This window comes from Pelodiscus sinensis, chromosome 6 (genome assembly GCF_049634645.1).
Source record: "Pelodiscus sinensis isolate JC-2024 chromosome 6, ASM4963464v1, whole genome shotgun sequence".
In the NCBI taxonomy this organism is placed as follows: domain Eukaryota; kingdom Metazoa; phylum Chordata; order Testudines; family Trionychidae; genus Pelodiscus; species Pelodiscus sinensis.
Genome location: NC_134716.1, coordinates 6216408 through 6231912, shown reverse-complemented (window position 1 = coordinate 6231912; position 15505 = coordinate 6216408). Strand labels below are relative to the sequence as shown.

At 41.3% G+C, this 15505-nt stretch overlaps 1 protein-coding gene across 1 annotated transcript in view; it reads right to left on the bottom strand.

Annotated features, from left to right (window-relative positions):
- Positions 1-678: 678 nt before the first annotated feature.
- RAD23B (RAD23 nucleotide excision repair protein B) overlaps positions 679-15505 on the bottom strand; it is a 40841-nt gene continuing 26014 nt past the window's right edge. Inside the window, exons 5-10 of the mRNA XM_075931374.1 lie at positions 15207-15262; positions 12467-12594; positions 8584-8728; positions 5604-5731; positions 4316-4477; positions 679-1983 (exon numbers count right to left, since the gene is read on the bottom strand). Of these exons, the coding sequence (XP_075787489.1) occupies positions 1870-1983; positions 4316-4477; positions 5604-5731; positions 8584-8728; positions 12467-12594; positions 15207-15262 (733 nt within the window). The 3' untranslated portion in view covers positions 679-1869. The remainder of the gene's footprint in view (positions 1984-4315; positions 4478-5603; positions 5732-8583; positions 8729-12466; positions 12595-15206; positions 15263-15505) is intronic.

Here is a 15505-nt window from a genome sequence, read left to right as displayed (position 1 = left end):
ACCACATTGCAGTGCAGCACTACTACTGAATTGGTGAGCCCTTGTGTACTATTTTATTGTATTCTAATTCTTTACCGATGGAATACCAAGTTTCCAAGTATAACTGTTTTCCAGAATATTTGGTTAACCTGCAAATCACCCTGACCACTCGCCAGCAGTCTGGATAACAGAGCTTTCACTGTCTTTTATACTTCCCACCACCCCATCCTACTTTCATTTTAGATGCGATTCATTTTAGATAGTGAACAGTAAGACCAGTCGCCACACTGACTCCATACTCCATACACAAAAATCCCTTCTCTGGTGAGACCGGTGCTATTAAAAGACTGCTCTGTTCATCCTTATTCATCTCTAAGGTTAAACATAGTTTAGAGAGTGAAAGCATAGTTGCTTTGTGACCAAAAAGTTGTGTGAAAATAAATGATGCCATAGGAAACAAGAAGCCAACTGGAGTATTAAAAGTACTGCATTTTGAGCTTGTATCTTCAGCCCATGTACAGCACTTCCCAAACAAAAGACTTTTAGGAGAAAGCAAAATTAATTTGCCTCCTGAGCACTGCAGCAGAGGTAAAGTTGTCTGCCAAGCCAACATATACTGAACAGGAAGGCTCACAGAATTAGCCATTCCACATACAAAGTAACTGACAACGGGGCACCAAGAAATAAGACTCAGAACTCTACAATTAGAGCTTACTTTTAATAGAAGGTAAAGTAGGTGTGCATAATCTTTTGGGATGCAATCACTTGATTGTTCACCTAATTCTCAGGTTCTGAATTCCCCCACACAGCATTTATAGACGCAATGTCCTTCCTGAAGATAAGTTCCTGGAATATTACAATCCTTTCAAGAGCAATACAATGCCAAAAGTGGTCCTACGTTCTCATAGAAGATGAAGACAAAATAAAGCGAAAGTATTACAAACATTCGACACCTGGTTTTGAAATACTTCCAGCTGAACTGGTGAACCAACTTTAATAAATGAAGTAAGATGGGCTCTGACTTGTTAATAAATAATATTCACTACGATGGAGAGCAGTGAAGTTTACATTTGGTAACCAAAAAAAGGGCTCAATTGACAAAGTGATACATCAAAACCAAACATGCAATGGTTGTTTTTTTTTTTAAATCTTTACTGCAACATAACATTGAAGTAAACAGTAATTAGATATAATTTTACCCCAAAAAAGAAAAGACGTAAACAAGAAAGTAAGTTTGCCTGTAAGTAAGTGTTCAGCTTCTCAAATCACGTTAGAAGGGAGTCTAATTCAATGATCAACAAATTTTAACATAACAGTAATGAGATTTCATTTGAAGGCATTCTTTTTTTAAATCCAGCATTTAACACGGAATAACGGGCTTCTTGCACTAAATTTAATATATCTGAAGCAGCAAAATAACCACCTATATTTTGGCATTTATGTTTACAGTTGCTCAATTCTTTTAGAGTTCACAAAGCCATTATCCAGTGTTGCCATGAAATACAGACTGTAGATTCTAGGTAGCAAAAGCTATTTTCCAATACCAATGTTAAGTAAAAAGAAACATGAAGCAGGGCATTACACTAAGTTTCTGGAATTAGTACGGTAAAAGTGAAAACCTAGAAAAAAGTTAACCTACAGTTTATAGAAGAAACTAAATACCTGCAAAAGCTGATTTTTGGTTGTATAGTATTTTACACTGTGTGATTTGCTGCATCTGCCAATTTAAAGCAGACATGCTTTATTTATCCTTGCTTTGTTTCCTATGTTTTCTTCTCCCTCCCCACCATACCATACACCAAGTATTGTGGATATGAGCCCAAATAATCCAGTGAACAAAGTTAGTGTAATGCACTGGTGTGAAGCGCAAGATAAAAAAGTCTCTCCCTTTCAATCTTCATCGAAGTTCTGTTGTAGAAGAAAGTTGGCAGCCAAGTTTTCATTCTTCTCGCAAGCAAAATATGCTTGTATCACAAGTCCTTCAGGAAATCCTAATGCCTTTAACTAAAGAAGAGAGATATGCATTTAGAAACACCACTTCTAAAGTACTTTAAGCCTCTCTGAAGGTTTACTATGTTAGGATTTCAACATTTAAGCATTTGTTCAAATAAACATTGTGACTGCATTTAGGTTTCCCTTCCGAGCCCTTATTTACTGGAGATTTGTAATTGAATTAAGATCTCGTAGTAACCTCAATTTAAGTTCTCATTTAAAAAGTGGTTCTATGTTAGTCTCACTGAGTACATGAAGTCACATCACTCGTAACGTCTTACAGCAGTAGAAGCAAACAGGTACCCGTTTGCAGCACCAGGAAAGAGCATCTATAGGCTGCATTGCTGTGGTCAAAATTAATTCATCACAAAGCACATTTTAAATAGGAATAGTACAGCCGCTTTTTGCTACAAGCTGTACTTGTTGCTAAGAGGGTCTAGAATTCAATGACACTAGGAAACCTGACTATAGCAAAAAGAGTGTGCTTGATTTTAACCGAGTGAGCGGGCAAGTGCCGTGAAGACAGCTTAGGCTTGGGTGGGTAAGAGTTTAAGACTTCATTTTAGCTAACTGCAAAAACAGTGAGGTGAAGGAATCTGTTTGTCAAAACCTCAGAGTACATGCAACTTGCACATATTCAAAATCAATACCAGACCAGCTCTTAATTAAGAGCACCGAGTGTCTCAGGCTAAGAGAGGACATCAATCCCTAATTAAATCTAGAGCAGGGATTGGCAACCTTTGGCACATGGCCCATCAAGGTAATTTGCTGGCAAGATGTGAAACGTTTTGTTTATGCTGACCATCTGCAGGCACCCTCCCCATTCCCCTCAGTGGCTGTAGTTCGCTGTTCCTGGCCACCAAGAGTATACAAATGAATTCAGAAGAAAAACAGTAGGTTAAAGAAACAACATTTGAAGACAAGAGTCATACGATGCAGGGTTCATAAGGAAAATAAGCTATTTTAGACCAATTTTCTATATCGACCCAGGAAGAACAATCCTCCCCCTCCATGGTTATTTTAAAAGTTGCTGCAGAATCAGGGAGCTCTGTTGGAAGAATTCAAAACTTCAATGAAATATGAAATTTTCCATTTTTTTCCCAACTATTATAAAAAACACTTGGTTAGAAAAGAACTGCACAGCTGAAATGCTGTGTATTTGCAATGAAAAATTGTAGAAAGTTGTTTGATTTAACCTTGAACGCTGGTGCTTGAAGAAAAACAGCTTTCATTACAGGAGGCTGAGGAGCTAAGTGGAGATTTTGAAGGGGACCTGTGGGTATCCCTCGGCTGCCCACTCCTCCAATTAGGAGGCAGCAAGTGGCGCGAGCGTGGGCTGGAGGACTCCAAAGGAGCAGGGTACGGCCGTGCAGCCAGCGGCTGGAGACACGAAGCACTTTGAAGAGGAAACCACCGCGTCTATCCAGCTGCCAGCTACACGACAGCCCTAGTTCCTCCAGAGTCTTCTTGCCAGAGCTCACGCCGCTCACCGCCCCCTGTACCTCTTGCCTGCTCCCCTGCGAGGCTGCAGTCAAGCTTCGGTGTGCATGTGCAGAACTTCACAAGTCGGATGTTTCCAACTCGGGGAGGGCCTGTACTGCACGACTCCACAGCTACGTTTGCAGTCCACGCAATCATGCCACCTCAGGTCTAGTCTACAAGTTTTAGTTGCAACCGCTCACGCTTCATTTTGTGCAGAAATTTGGAACGTGTGTACCTATCACCAGCCCAGGAAGTGGAATTGAATGCATTCACTGGGTTAGATTTCCATGGCTTGCAGATTGATATATATTTATGCTGGTATTTTTAGCAACTGACAGAGTAAAACACAGTCAAATAACCGGGTTAAGCAGTAACTTTAGTCTACTTCCCATGAAAGCTAGTCTAAAGAAGTTAGGAATCAATTCTAAGATACAAAAAAAGGACCCCCCCCTCACATTACCAAAGCCACCTATATGTGACATCAGAATCTGAAGCGTTTGCAAAAAGCTCTTACAAAAAGTCCTAAATAGGACTCTAAGACTTCAAATTCAGTTGTGCATGTGCCCAGTGGAACTTCAGTCTCTTCCAACTGCAGTGCTGTGATTGCAAAAACATGGCATTTTACAGGCCTCTTCTAAAAAGGCAGGGGAGGCAGGGAAGCAAGGGCCTTACAGCCATAACATGACTTCCAGCAGGCCAAGCTTTCAAACCTCACACCAGAAAATTATGATTCATAGTAGTAAGATATGAACTGCACGCACATCCTTGGTGCATGTTTTAACCTGCACAATGCCTAATCCACGGAGCAAAAGAGACAGCCGGGCTCATGTTAGTGTTTCAAACCCACAAAAGGAAGGCTCACCCTCTCGATAGCTTCTTTCTCCTGAGGTGTAACTTGAATGTAGTTCATCTGACCACTTCCAGCTTCTGCTACTCCACTGCCTCCACCTCCTCCTGGGCCACCAGACTCTTGAACTGGCTCATTTAACATCTGAATAAAATGCTCCTGGTGTTGGCTGATTTGCTGCGGGGCATTGGAGAACAAAAGGAAGCAATACACTGAAATAAAGCATGCTCAGTCCTGCCAAATGGCACCTAAAAGTTTCTAGCTGCTGTAAGCTTTATGGTCTAGAGCAGGGGTGGACAAATACCGACTCCCAGGCTGGATCGGGTTGGCCATGCTAAGCTCCTGGCGGGCCCCTACACTGCCATATTTACCTGCATCTCCCCAGGTACAGGGATCATGGCTCCTGTTGGCTGTGGATCTCCGTTCCCGGCCAATGGGAGCTGCAACCGCCCATACCTGTGGGGGGTACAGGTAAAGATAGCAGCAGCGGCCCATCAAGGTCTAACCCTGGTGAACCACCATCTTTTTATTGCCCACCTCTGGTCTAGAACAGTGATTCTCAACCAGTGGTACGAGTACCCTTAGGGGTACTCGAGAGACATCTGGGGGGTACGTCAACAACTGAAATTTGGAGAAAACAGAATTTTTGTTTTACGTTTTACAGCGCTTTATTATTTTTGTACTTTTTACACCCAAAAATTTCATCGCCTGCCCTGCTACAATTAAGTTGTTTAAACAAATGTGTTGAAATGGTAGAACACTATGCATCCCATAAAGGGAGTAAGTGACATGCGTTCTGTACAAGAACTAAGGCTGTTTTTCCATTATTCCCTGTGGCCAAAGAGACAGCAGCATTTGCAGTGTGCCATGGAAGAAGCTTAGCGTGTCCCAGAATTTACTCTAGCAAGACCTACCTTCTATGGTTAACATTTGATCCTAATTCAGTTCAGTCTCAATAAAAAAAGCTTCTGACTTGTTCCTTCCCACCCACTTGGACTTTGATCAGGAAAAGACGTGGAGAGAGGTTACATTCAAAGAAAATGAAAACTAAGGAGAATTTGCAAGTATAGCTTAAGCATTTAATGGTACTGACTCAGCATCAAACTACTGCCTAAATAGGATCTAGTACTGAAGATCTGTCGCCCAGTTGGGTGGGGAACAGAAGGAAAGCCTCCATCCCAGTACTTGACAGTCATAGAACTGTTTCACACTCCCAAACTAAGATGCATTAAAACTAAGATTCTTGATGCATTAAAGCACCCTTGACAGGTCCATTCATATTATCCCATGGTGCTTAAGTCACCTGTAGTAGCTGAGGGTTTTCCCGTCCTATCTGCTGTAACAAAGCTGGCAGCAGATTAGGATTCTGCTGAATAATTTGTCTCATCTGCTGGAACTGAGGTTGATTTCGTAAAAATTCAAGTGGGTGTCCTGAAATGCAAAGAGTTATACATTTAAGAAAAAGTTACTAGATGGGCTTCTATAAAATTAGATTGACAATATATATATATCTCTATCTCTAATCTCTATCTCTAATCTCTGTATTAGAAGGAAAAACTGTCCATTACCCTCCAACTCTGAAACTTCAGAACATTCAAAGTAATAGACAGCATATGCAGACAAACTTCTACGTTAGCCTCAATGTAAAAGTCCTTCCAAGGTTACTCCCATCTTTGAAGTGTACAATGTTCAAATGGGCAGGCTCAATGGAAGGAGATGGCATGGCAGCAGGACTTCTTACCCATGAAAGTGGCCCCTCTCGGAGAGAGGAGGTGCCCTAGTGAATGGGGAGCAAAGCTTGCCTCACTAATAACCACACTGCTCCTGTTCTGTGGCTTTATACAGAGAACTTTAGCTTAAGAGAATGTCAACTGGTATTGCACAAGAATTGAGAGCGTAACTTTAAAAAAAGAAAAGCAGGCCTTGGGGAGTCAAGGCTTACGATGGGTTGGAGACTAGCATTTCACTCGGCTCTGTTTTAAGAAGTAAACTACAACACAAAAGGGATAAAGCAAGACCTAGGCGTTCTAAGGTTCTTGTGGCTTTACAGCAGGTGGCTCCAATGTTCTAAGATGTTAAGTGGTGTCAAGAACCTACACCAAGTCCAGAGGTTGAGCGGGGAATGAAACCAAAGGCTCCATCTTTATTGCTCTAACCACTAGGGTATGGCACCTCAGGAGAATTATATGGTTGCAAGGAGGTCTTTCAGTGTTTGCTCAAGAAACTGTGGCCAAGGATTCAATCTGAAGACTGCTGCAACTGAATTGCTGAGATCAAGTAAAAACTGGCAAACGTTCGGCCTCCTTGGGAGCAGCGTTTACTGGTACAAAGTCAGCTTTTTAGAAGCTTTTTCCCCATACTCTTCACAGATTAACTTTCAGAAAGAGCTCCCTTTCAAACTATCCATCAACAGCAATGAGACTGTATCACCTCGAATGAAGATTATCATCTAACCTTTTAAAGAACAGAGCATACCTTTCAAGGGTGGTTTTCCAGTCTACGTAATTTATAACAGTTTTAACAAGCATGCAGCTTTTTATTTTGCCTTTAGATAAAGAGCAGGATGATTCAACATACTGAGGGAAAAAGATGTTCCTGCTAACCTAGGGAAGGTCAAAAATTGGGGTCTGAACCATAATGCTAGGACAAGACTCCCCCAAATGTCCACATCTGAAAAAAATGCAAAGCAGCAACACAAGTCTTCATAATATGCAACACGGGTGTAGTTTTATTCTGGTACAGACAAAGAGGTGAAGTTAAAGCAAGCTTGTCATTATACTGACAAAAATACACAGCAATTTAGTTGTTTTTAGTATTCACTGAAAGATGAAGGCTAGCAACAGCATGGGTTGACACTTACTGACACCCTCCACCTCCTCACATTAGATTTCATTTTGGGAGTGCCAACTGCCTACACAAGCGTTGCTGCTCTTTTGCCAGCCTCCCAACAATGCATGTGCACTCTCTGGTGGCTCCCAACACCACCTCCAACTTTTCAAATCTGTGCAGAAGAAACGATCGGGGCTCCTTTGCAAACTAACATTTGAAGCTTTACACTGTGTAGTGTAACTTAGCAACCACCGTGCATTTAATAAACACCAGGAGTGCTTGTTAAATGCTCCTGTTAAGGCAAATTTCAATCCTTTGGAGTTTTCTGCAGGGGACCCACCTCTTTAGCTACCATGTTCAAAGCTTCCTGCTGCTGTGAGGTAGCATATTTGAGGGGGTCTGATATTATTCATGAACGGGTCCTCTTCCCACATACCCTCAAAGGCTTAGCCAAAGCCTGATCTATGTACAGCACAGCTGAAACAGACAGCCCACCCAGCATTTGATAGCAGCTGATTAAGAGCTGTGTGGACACGTGATGCTGGCTGTGTTTCCCTCAGCTGTTTCTACAGGCCTTTGCAAAGCAGCTGGAGGCACAGAGAAGCCAGAAATAGTGAAGCCAGCCTAGTGCCTTTAGGGTTGGACACTACATAAGAGGAGGAAAAGCTGGAATCACTAGTTAGAAAGACACATCAAAGAAACCAAGGGTCAGGTAAGATGCATGGAGTGGGAAACAGAACAGGTGGGAAGGGGACCATAAAAAGGAACAGACGGTGATGAAGACTGAAAAGTGAGTTGCACTGACAGGACATTTACTGCATAAAAAAAAATACCAGGAAACATTTGACTTTGCTTTTCCATGTACCACTGCTGTGGTGGCAAGAGAGGGGAGACTCTCCTAGACCATCTGCTGAGTTTACCACATTTTGAGTTTGAGAATCCTGATGATATTACACTAGCTGTGGGCCAGCCCTCTCCTTCCTCCCCCAGGGCTAGGCACTGCACAAACATGGAACAGAAAGGCAGTCTGTGCCCAAAGAGCTTTGATTAGTAAGTTTCAAAATTGCCGGTGGCCTCTCAGTAGGGAACGCAAAAACGAAACGCTCGGTGGCTGTAAGGGAGGAAGTTTTAAAGTGAGATGCTAACATCACTCTCAATTGTAGGCAATAAGAAGGGTGAGGTTGGGGGGAATATGAAGCACTGTCTCTCTCTGTGAACTCAGAAACGAATCCAAAGATATTGGGTCAGAGTGGGCATAAACCCAAGAGTGGCATCTGGGAATCTGAACAACAATCGCCCCGCAATGTTATAGATCTACCCACCCGGAAAACACAAGTTCCCCTGAGCTTTTGTCTCTCACTTAGAATAGCCTCATGAGCGCAAGCCCAGTGCTTAAAACGCCTAGTACAGGCTGCCTGTCTCAAAAGCTGCCCTTAAACGAAAGGCCACCTTACCTCCTGGAGAACTAGTAGTCGTGGTTGTAGTTGCTGCTGCCGCTGCCGCCGCTGCCGCCGCCACCGCTGAAGATTGAGTAGCACCAGTGCTTGCCGCCTGAGGGGGATCAGCCACAGCTTGACTCTCTCTATCTCCAGGTATACCCTAAACCCAGGGATAATGTTACCAGTTACAGCATTTTCACAGGAAGACAGAAAAGATAATGGCTTCACTGCACTTGTTTGGCCCTAGAAACAAGACTCAACATTTTCATTGCACATATAAAGCAAACACGCTACAAATGTGTACATATTATTGCCAACAAACACCTCCAAATCATTCAACATAGCACTTTTCAGTTTCCGTGGTCTCCACGATTTAGCGCTTTACTAAAACTCAACATCTCCAACGGTACCAGGAAGTTTTCTAGCAGTTAACTCAGAATAGCATGTCCTTTGCATGATAAGTGCTTTATTGTAGGACTTTAACAGAGGTGAGCAATACAGCATCGCCATAAAGGCCAAATCCCAAAAGGAGAGATTGCACTCCTTGCCAGCTGCTGATGGTTAAGAGTACTCTTGCCTACAGCACTTGAGAATTCAGAAGTCGCCCAGGCTGAAAGACCCTTAAATATCATGTCTGAATTACAATGGACTGTCAGAGGTACAGATCTAGTTTCCTTATGCTCCCCTCAATACTTTTATGTTGGTTGAGCAGTTCTTGGAACATGTTCGAAATAATGTCTAGTTTCGGAAGTGGGAAGAAATAACCTTAGAGCACTCATTTTTACACTTGGTTCTGACTAATGGGGGAATCAGATGTGAATCCAACAGCAAAAGGCAATCGGACTAAAAGTGGATCATGAAACTGACCGTTTCATGACTAAGGAAAGGAGTGTGTAGCTGAATCAGGACAATGGATTTTACCAATTGAATTTGTCTGTGTTTTTAGATAGGGTCTCTCAGGAAGAAAACCTAAAGGTTTGGAGCTGTCCATTTCACAAAGAAACAAAAGTGAAGACACAACCACAAACTGTTCTGATTCAAAGCAAAACAGGAAGAATGGTAAGAGGCCAATATGGCTGCATTAGGAGTTATTTAATGACTCGACCAAAAAGGAACCCTACAAAAAAAGGAAACATGGACAAACTGCTACAGGTGAGCATAAAAGAATAGCACAAACATGTTGGGACAATCAGAAAGGCAAAAAAAGGCACAAAAGGAGTTGCAACTAGCAAGAGATAAAGAGGCAAGATGAGGTTCTATAAATCCTCTCTTGCTTTTAAGGTAAACGCTAGGTCCACTACTTCGCAAGGAAGGAGAGTTAACCACCGATGACAACAAAGCAGAAGGAGGTTTTTAATGCCTATTTTGCTTCAGTCTCCTCTAAAAAAGGGTCGATTGTGACCAAATGTTTACCACAATTAATATTTACAACAAGGAAAGAGGAATACAAACCACCAAAGGGCAAGGGCAGGTCGGTCAGAAAACATTCAGTAAGTTAGATGTACTCAAAGCAGCAGGGCCTACTCAGATTCACGGTAGAGTACCAATGGTTCCAAGATTGCTTCAGCCAGTTCTTTAAGAACTCCTGGAAGATGGAGGACTTACAAGAGGACTGGGGAAGGGAAAACAGCATCTATCTTAAGAACTTGGGAATTATAGCTGAACTATAGCCCTCAGCCTAATTGATAGCTGGAAAGTCAGGGAACAAAGTTCATCGTTGATTTGTAAGCATCTAGAAAATAAAAGCCCACATAAATTTATCAAGAACAAATCATGGCAAACCAAGTCTATTTTCCTCCTTTGACAGGAGTTACTGGCCTACTGAATGGGGGAAGGGGAGATGGGAAGAAGAGAAATGACATTTTAATTTTAGTAAGGCTTTTAATACAAACATCAAACAATCTAGGGAAACATGATTTAGATTATATTGCCGGGTTCACAACTGGTTGAAAAATTAATCAAAAGAATCAATTGGCAATACTTTGGCATCAAACTGGAAAGACATCTAGTGGGGTCCAAGAGGGGGCTGTCTCGAGTCTGTGTATTATTAAACATTTTCACTAGTGATTCAGAAAATGGAGTGGACAGTATGCTAATAAAATGTGCAGATAACACCAAGTTGGAAGGTGTTGCAAGTATTGAGGACAAAGTTAAAATTCAAAACTACCTTGACAAATTGAAGAATTGGTCTGAAATCAAATACACCACCTTAGGAAGAAAAAAAAACCCAAATGCACAAATACAAAATAAGGAATAAATGGCTAGGTGGTAGTACTGCAGAAAAAGGTCTGTGGGTGATAGTGGATCACAAATTGAGTTATGTTCAATGATGGAGTTGGTTAAAAGACTAGTATTTTGGGGTTTGCTAACAGGGACATTGTATGTAAAACATAGTAGTTGTCTTAGTTTTGGTACCACAGTTTAAGAAAAACATAGATAAACTGGAAAGAATCCTGAGGGGAGAGTGACAAAAATTTTTGTTAAAAAGGTATAACAGGTTTTCTAAATAAGGAAAGGATTTAAAACTTGGTACCTTTCGTCCTGAGATAAGACTTTTCAGGGGGGATCATCTGAAAAGTCAATAGTGTTCTCCATATCCATTAATACAGTAGAAATCAGCTTAATCGGCAGCTGGGCAGATTCAGGGCAGGTTTAACTACAGTGTTTAACTGGTTAACCAATAAAACGGGATTTTATATCCCTAGCCAAAACTAGAGACTCCGGAAATCTGCATTCAATAAGCATCGGTCCAACTGAGCTTTCATACCCATTTTTCTACTAAGTTTCCAGAGCTGCTTGTAATCCAGAACAAAAATGGAATGAGGAAGATTTTTTTACACATGAAGTAACGCAAGAGTCACTTGGATTTGTAGCCATTTTCCAGGTCCTCGCAAGCAAACAGAAGCACACTGCATTTTTAAAGTCAACATTACCATGCACAGGTTGTATCTTGTTCAGCAGATTGATCAATCAACTTCTCTCCAATTTAAAATACTAGTTAAAGAAAAACACTGAAGCCCAGACCCTACATTCAGATTATGCATAGTTGGTATGCTCTAAGTTCTAAAGTGGAGCTACTCAACTTTGGAAGCCCCGGGGGCCCACAATGATACTCACAGCACATGCCGAGAGTCGGAACTTAAGTGTGGTTGCATATACATGCAAATATATATGCAAGTAGCTACTTTCACACAGACAGACATAAATACAAAAATTAAGGCAAAAAAACCACAACACAATACACAGGCTCCATTTAAATCAGTTCTGCGGATATTAATAAAATGCAATATTTCCCAATTTCCACCCATATGACAGCACTTTTAATGAACGACAGTCCAGGAACTGTCTAACTACTAAAACGCGTATCAGCAGAGGACCAGTATACTGACTACTTTTTTGTTTTGGCTCCCACCCACGTAGGCCACATGTTGAGTAGGCGTTGTTCTAGAGTAAGATTTGTACCAAGGGTGAATCAACAGCTTTAAGAACCAAGTCTGTTCTGTGATACTATAGCGGCTAATCCAAAAAATCCAGACACTATTACCCTTCAAAGATCACAATAAGAAAAAGAACCATTTTTAGTTAACTGATCCTGGCAGGATCCTATTGAGTTAGGTTATAGGTAATTAAACCACATCACTTCAGCTTCAAACTTTAGATGCTCCTTCCATATATAGCCAAATGAGTACAAAATACGGCAATCACAAAATCTAGACACCAGTACTGCCCTTAAAGCAGTAGGCTCTTGAAAATCTACTTCTCAACCTGCCAGCCTCTCTACTTAAAGCTGCTGTGGACTTTTAGTCATCTTACAGGTAATCAAGTCATTTAAAGATTAATTCTCCTCAAAAGATGGGGAGAAAGTTAAAAGAAAAAAATGTAGATAAAAATAGCTCACCATTAGAAGATATTCCACTGCTCTATCAGGATTGTTGAAGCTGGCTCTCAATGCTGCAATTACTTGCTCTCGCTCATAGCCCATTGACATGATCTCAGTCACCATATTCTCATAAGACTGACCTGTCACTACAGGAGCAAAAATAGCACAGTTGTAAAAGCAGTACATGGATGCAGGCAGACTTCAATTGAGAAATGCCACTATGGAGACATTCACGCAACAGGAAATGAAGGAAAGACACCCTAAACTTGCCAAATTCTGTTCATTTTCCAGTATGTTCAAGTTTTGTATTGAGCACAGCAGTGTAGATACCAGAGCCCCAGGTTTGAGCACTGGGCAAAAAACTCTTAAACCTAGAGTTAAAATGCAATGTAGAAGCTCATGCTCAGGGTTCCGAGATGAATCAACAGACTGGAGTCCCAGCAACCCTAGGCTTACCCTTTATTATCTACACAGAAGCTGCGTCTAGACTGGCAAGTTTTTCTGCAAAAGCAGCTGCTTTTGCTCAAACACTTGCCAGCTGTCTACACTGGCCACTTGATTTTGCGCAAAAGCACTGACTTTCTACTGTCCGAAATCAGTGCTTCTTGCGCAAATGCTTTGACGTTCCCATTTGGGCAAAAGCCCTTTTCCAGAAATGTTTTTGCGCAAGAGGGCCGGTGTAGATAGCTAAAAACTGTTTTGCGCAAAAAAGCCCCGATGGCGAAAATGGTGACTGGAGCTTTCTTACGCAAAACCGCATCTAGATTGGCACGGACGCTTTTCCGCAAACAGTGCTTTTGCAGAAAAGCATCCATGCTAATCTAGACACTCTTTTCCGCAAATACTTTTAATGGAAAAGTTTTTCCATTAACAGCATTTGCGGAAAGTCATGCCAGTCTAGACGTAGCCAGAGTGTATGTCGACAATGAACTGAAGAGGGTCAGTGAAAATAACATACATAAGAACCACTGGCTTATTGTGATACACCAAGTATAGATTTGCAGTCCTGATGGCATTAGTAATATCAATTCAGTGTTGAACTAAACATCAGTTAACTTTGAAATAAAACTGTCCATACAAGGCCAATATATTTGGCCTACATTTAAAAGACTGAATGCATGTGTTACTGTGGTTTTGTGTACATCTGCAATAAGTAATTAGCCATTGCCTCTCCTCAACCTTCCAAAAAGAAACTTCCTAGAATGCATACTTGTACAGTAACCAGTTTGTGTTTTGAGAAAGTGGCAGCAAACCAGTAGAGTGCAATTTTTACCTACAAGATCAGCCATTGTTTCTACTGATACATGAACTGTTCACTCGTACTGCAAAACACAAACAAAAGGACTATCAAAAACATGCTCCATAGTGCAAGTGAAAAGGACCCTCACTTCTGGTCCCTAACCACACTAAACCACTCACTTTTTTTCCCTCCGCCTTTTGTGACCACAGATGTTATTTACATGTAAACTAGACCACCAGATGAATGGGGAAACAAAAGAAAAATCTGGGAGAGATCAGGCTCAATTTATTCGAGCCTACTGCAGTAAGCATAGGCTAATCTGAATACTGACAATTTATGCATCTATAGCCAACAGCAATCTGTCATTCAAATTTGATTTCTCTAGGTCACTCATAAGTAGCAATAAAGCAGGCTTGTGACTGGCACTCTAAGATCCACATTTTTGTCTTGACAATCCATCAGCACCTTGTTGGCATTGAGTTATTGATATTCTAACCTGAAATGAAACTTGCACCCATCCAGTGGGGGGGGGGGAGGGAGGGGAGCAAGCAGTCAGCTAACTTTCACACTGAGAAAGAAACACTGATAGATTTTCCATCCATCCAACCATCCTTGTAGCACACGATGAGGGAGTAGCAGGTTTATTTAAGTGGAGATGGTGCTTTCCATAGAAAATAATCATTTACTGAACCAACTAAAGTGACTTCCATAAAATCCTCTCTGGGATGTAATATGGTCCAAAGGCCAGGTTAAAGACCAGACAGAGTCAGGATACCTGGGTTTTAAATCCATCTCTGCGACTGAGATGCATGATCTTGGGCAAGTCTTCCCCTTTTTGAGTCAGTCTTCACATTTTTTTTTAAAAAGTGAATCTATGCCCACTCGCCTTTATGAAGAGTTTTGTGAATTATGGATTAACAGCACTGCATGCGCTATAAATTAAAACCAGCAATTCACTTCACACTGCACCGTATCTAGAGACAACTCCCGCAGAGACCATGCGTGACCAGATCTGCATTCAGACTAGTGACCCTAAACTCACTGGGTGCACATTCTACATAGAACTGCCAAAGTTGGAGCAGCTGTTTCAATTATACAAACATAATGGCTGAATGTGCAAGTGAGAAGAAGGGATGTACCCCATTGATTGTGTTTGCTTGCCACAATATAAAACAAAACACATCAAACAGCATTCCATCTAAGCCATTTCAAATTGAATCACTGGTAAAGACAACATACAAAAATCTGGAAAAAAACAGAAGGGCTGTTGTTATAAGTTTGTTTTCCCTTCTTTGTTCGCAAGTTGAAACACCTTCTGTACTAAAAGCAAGAAGAATGCTTATATGCGGTTGATTTTACCACATCTACTTCTGTTCTTTGGCACACCACTTTGATTATAATTTGGAGGATAAAAGATGTAGTAGAAGAGAGAATGCAAACAAGTTCTGTTAACCCACCGTTTCAGTAGCAGTGAAACAAGGTTTAGGTGCAAGCTATAACATTTAGATAAATATTTACCAAGTGCACTTGTAGCATCCTCAAAAAGGTTTGACCGAGACATATCACCTGAGGTACTGCAAGACAAAATGAGATCTCAAATATCAATTACCCGTTCCAAACTTGTAGAAGTAGCAGCTGTAACTATGTCAATTCCTAAAGGAGTTACGGAGGTCTAAAATCTGGTATGAAGCCAGACTTTACATCTTTCTGTGCATTAAATGCTACTGTTTTTAACCCTTACTCTTGCTGACTTATCAAAAGATATCTATATTTGGAATACTGTTTATCCATTCAAGGGCTGACACCTGCTTGCCTTA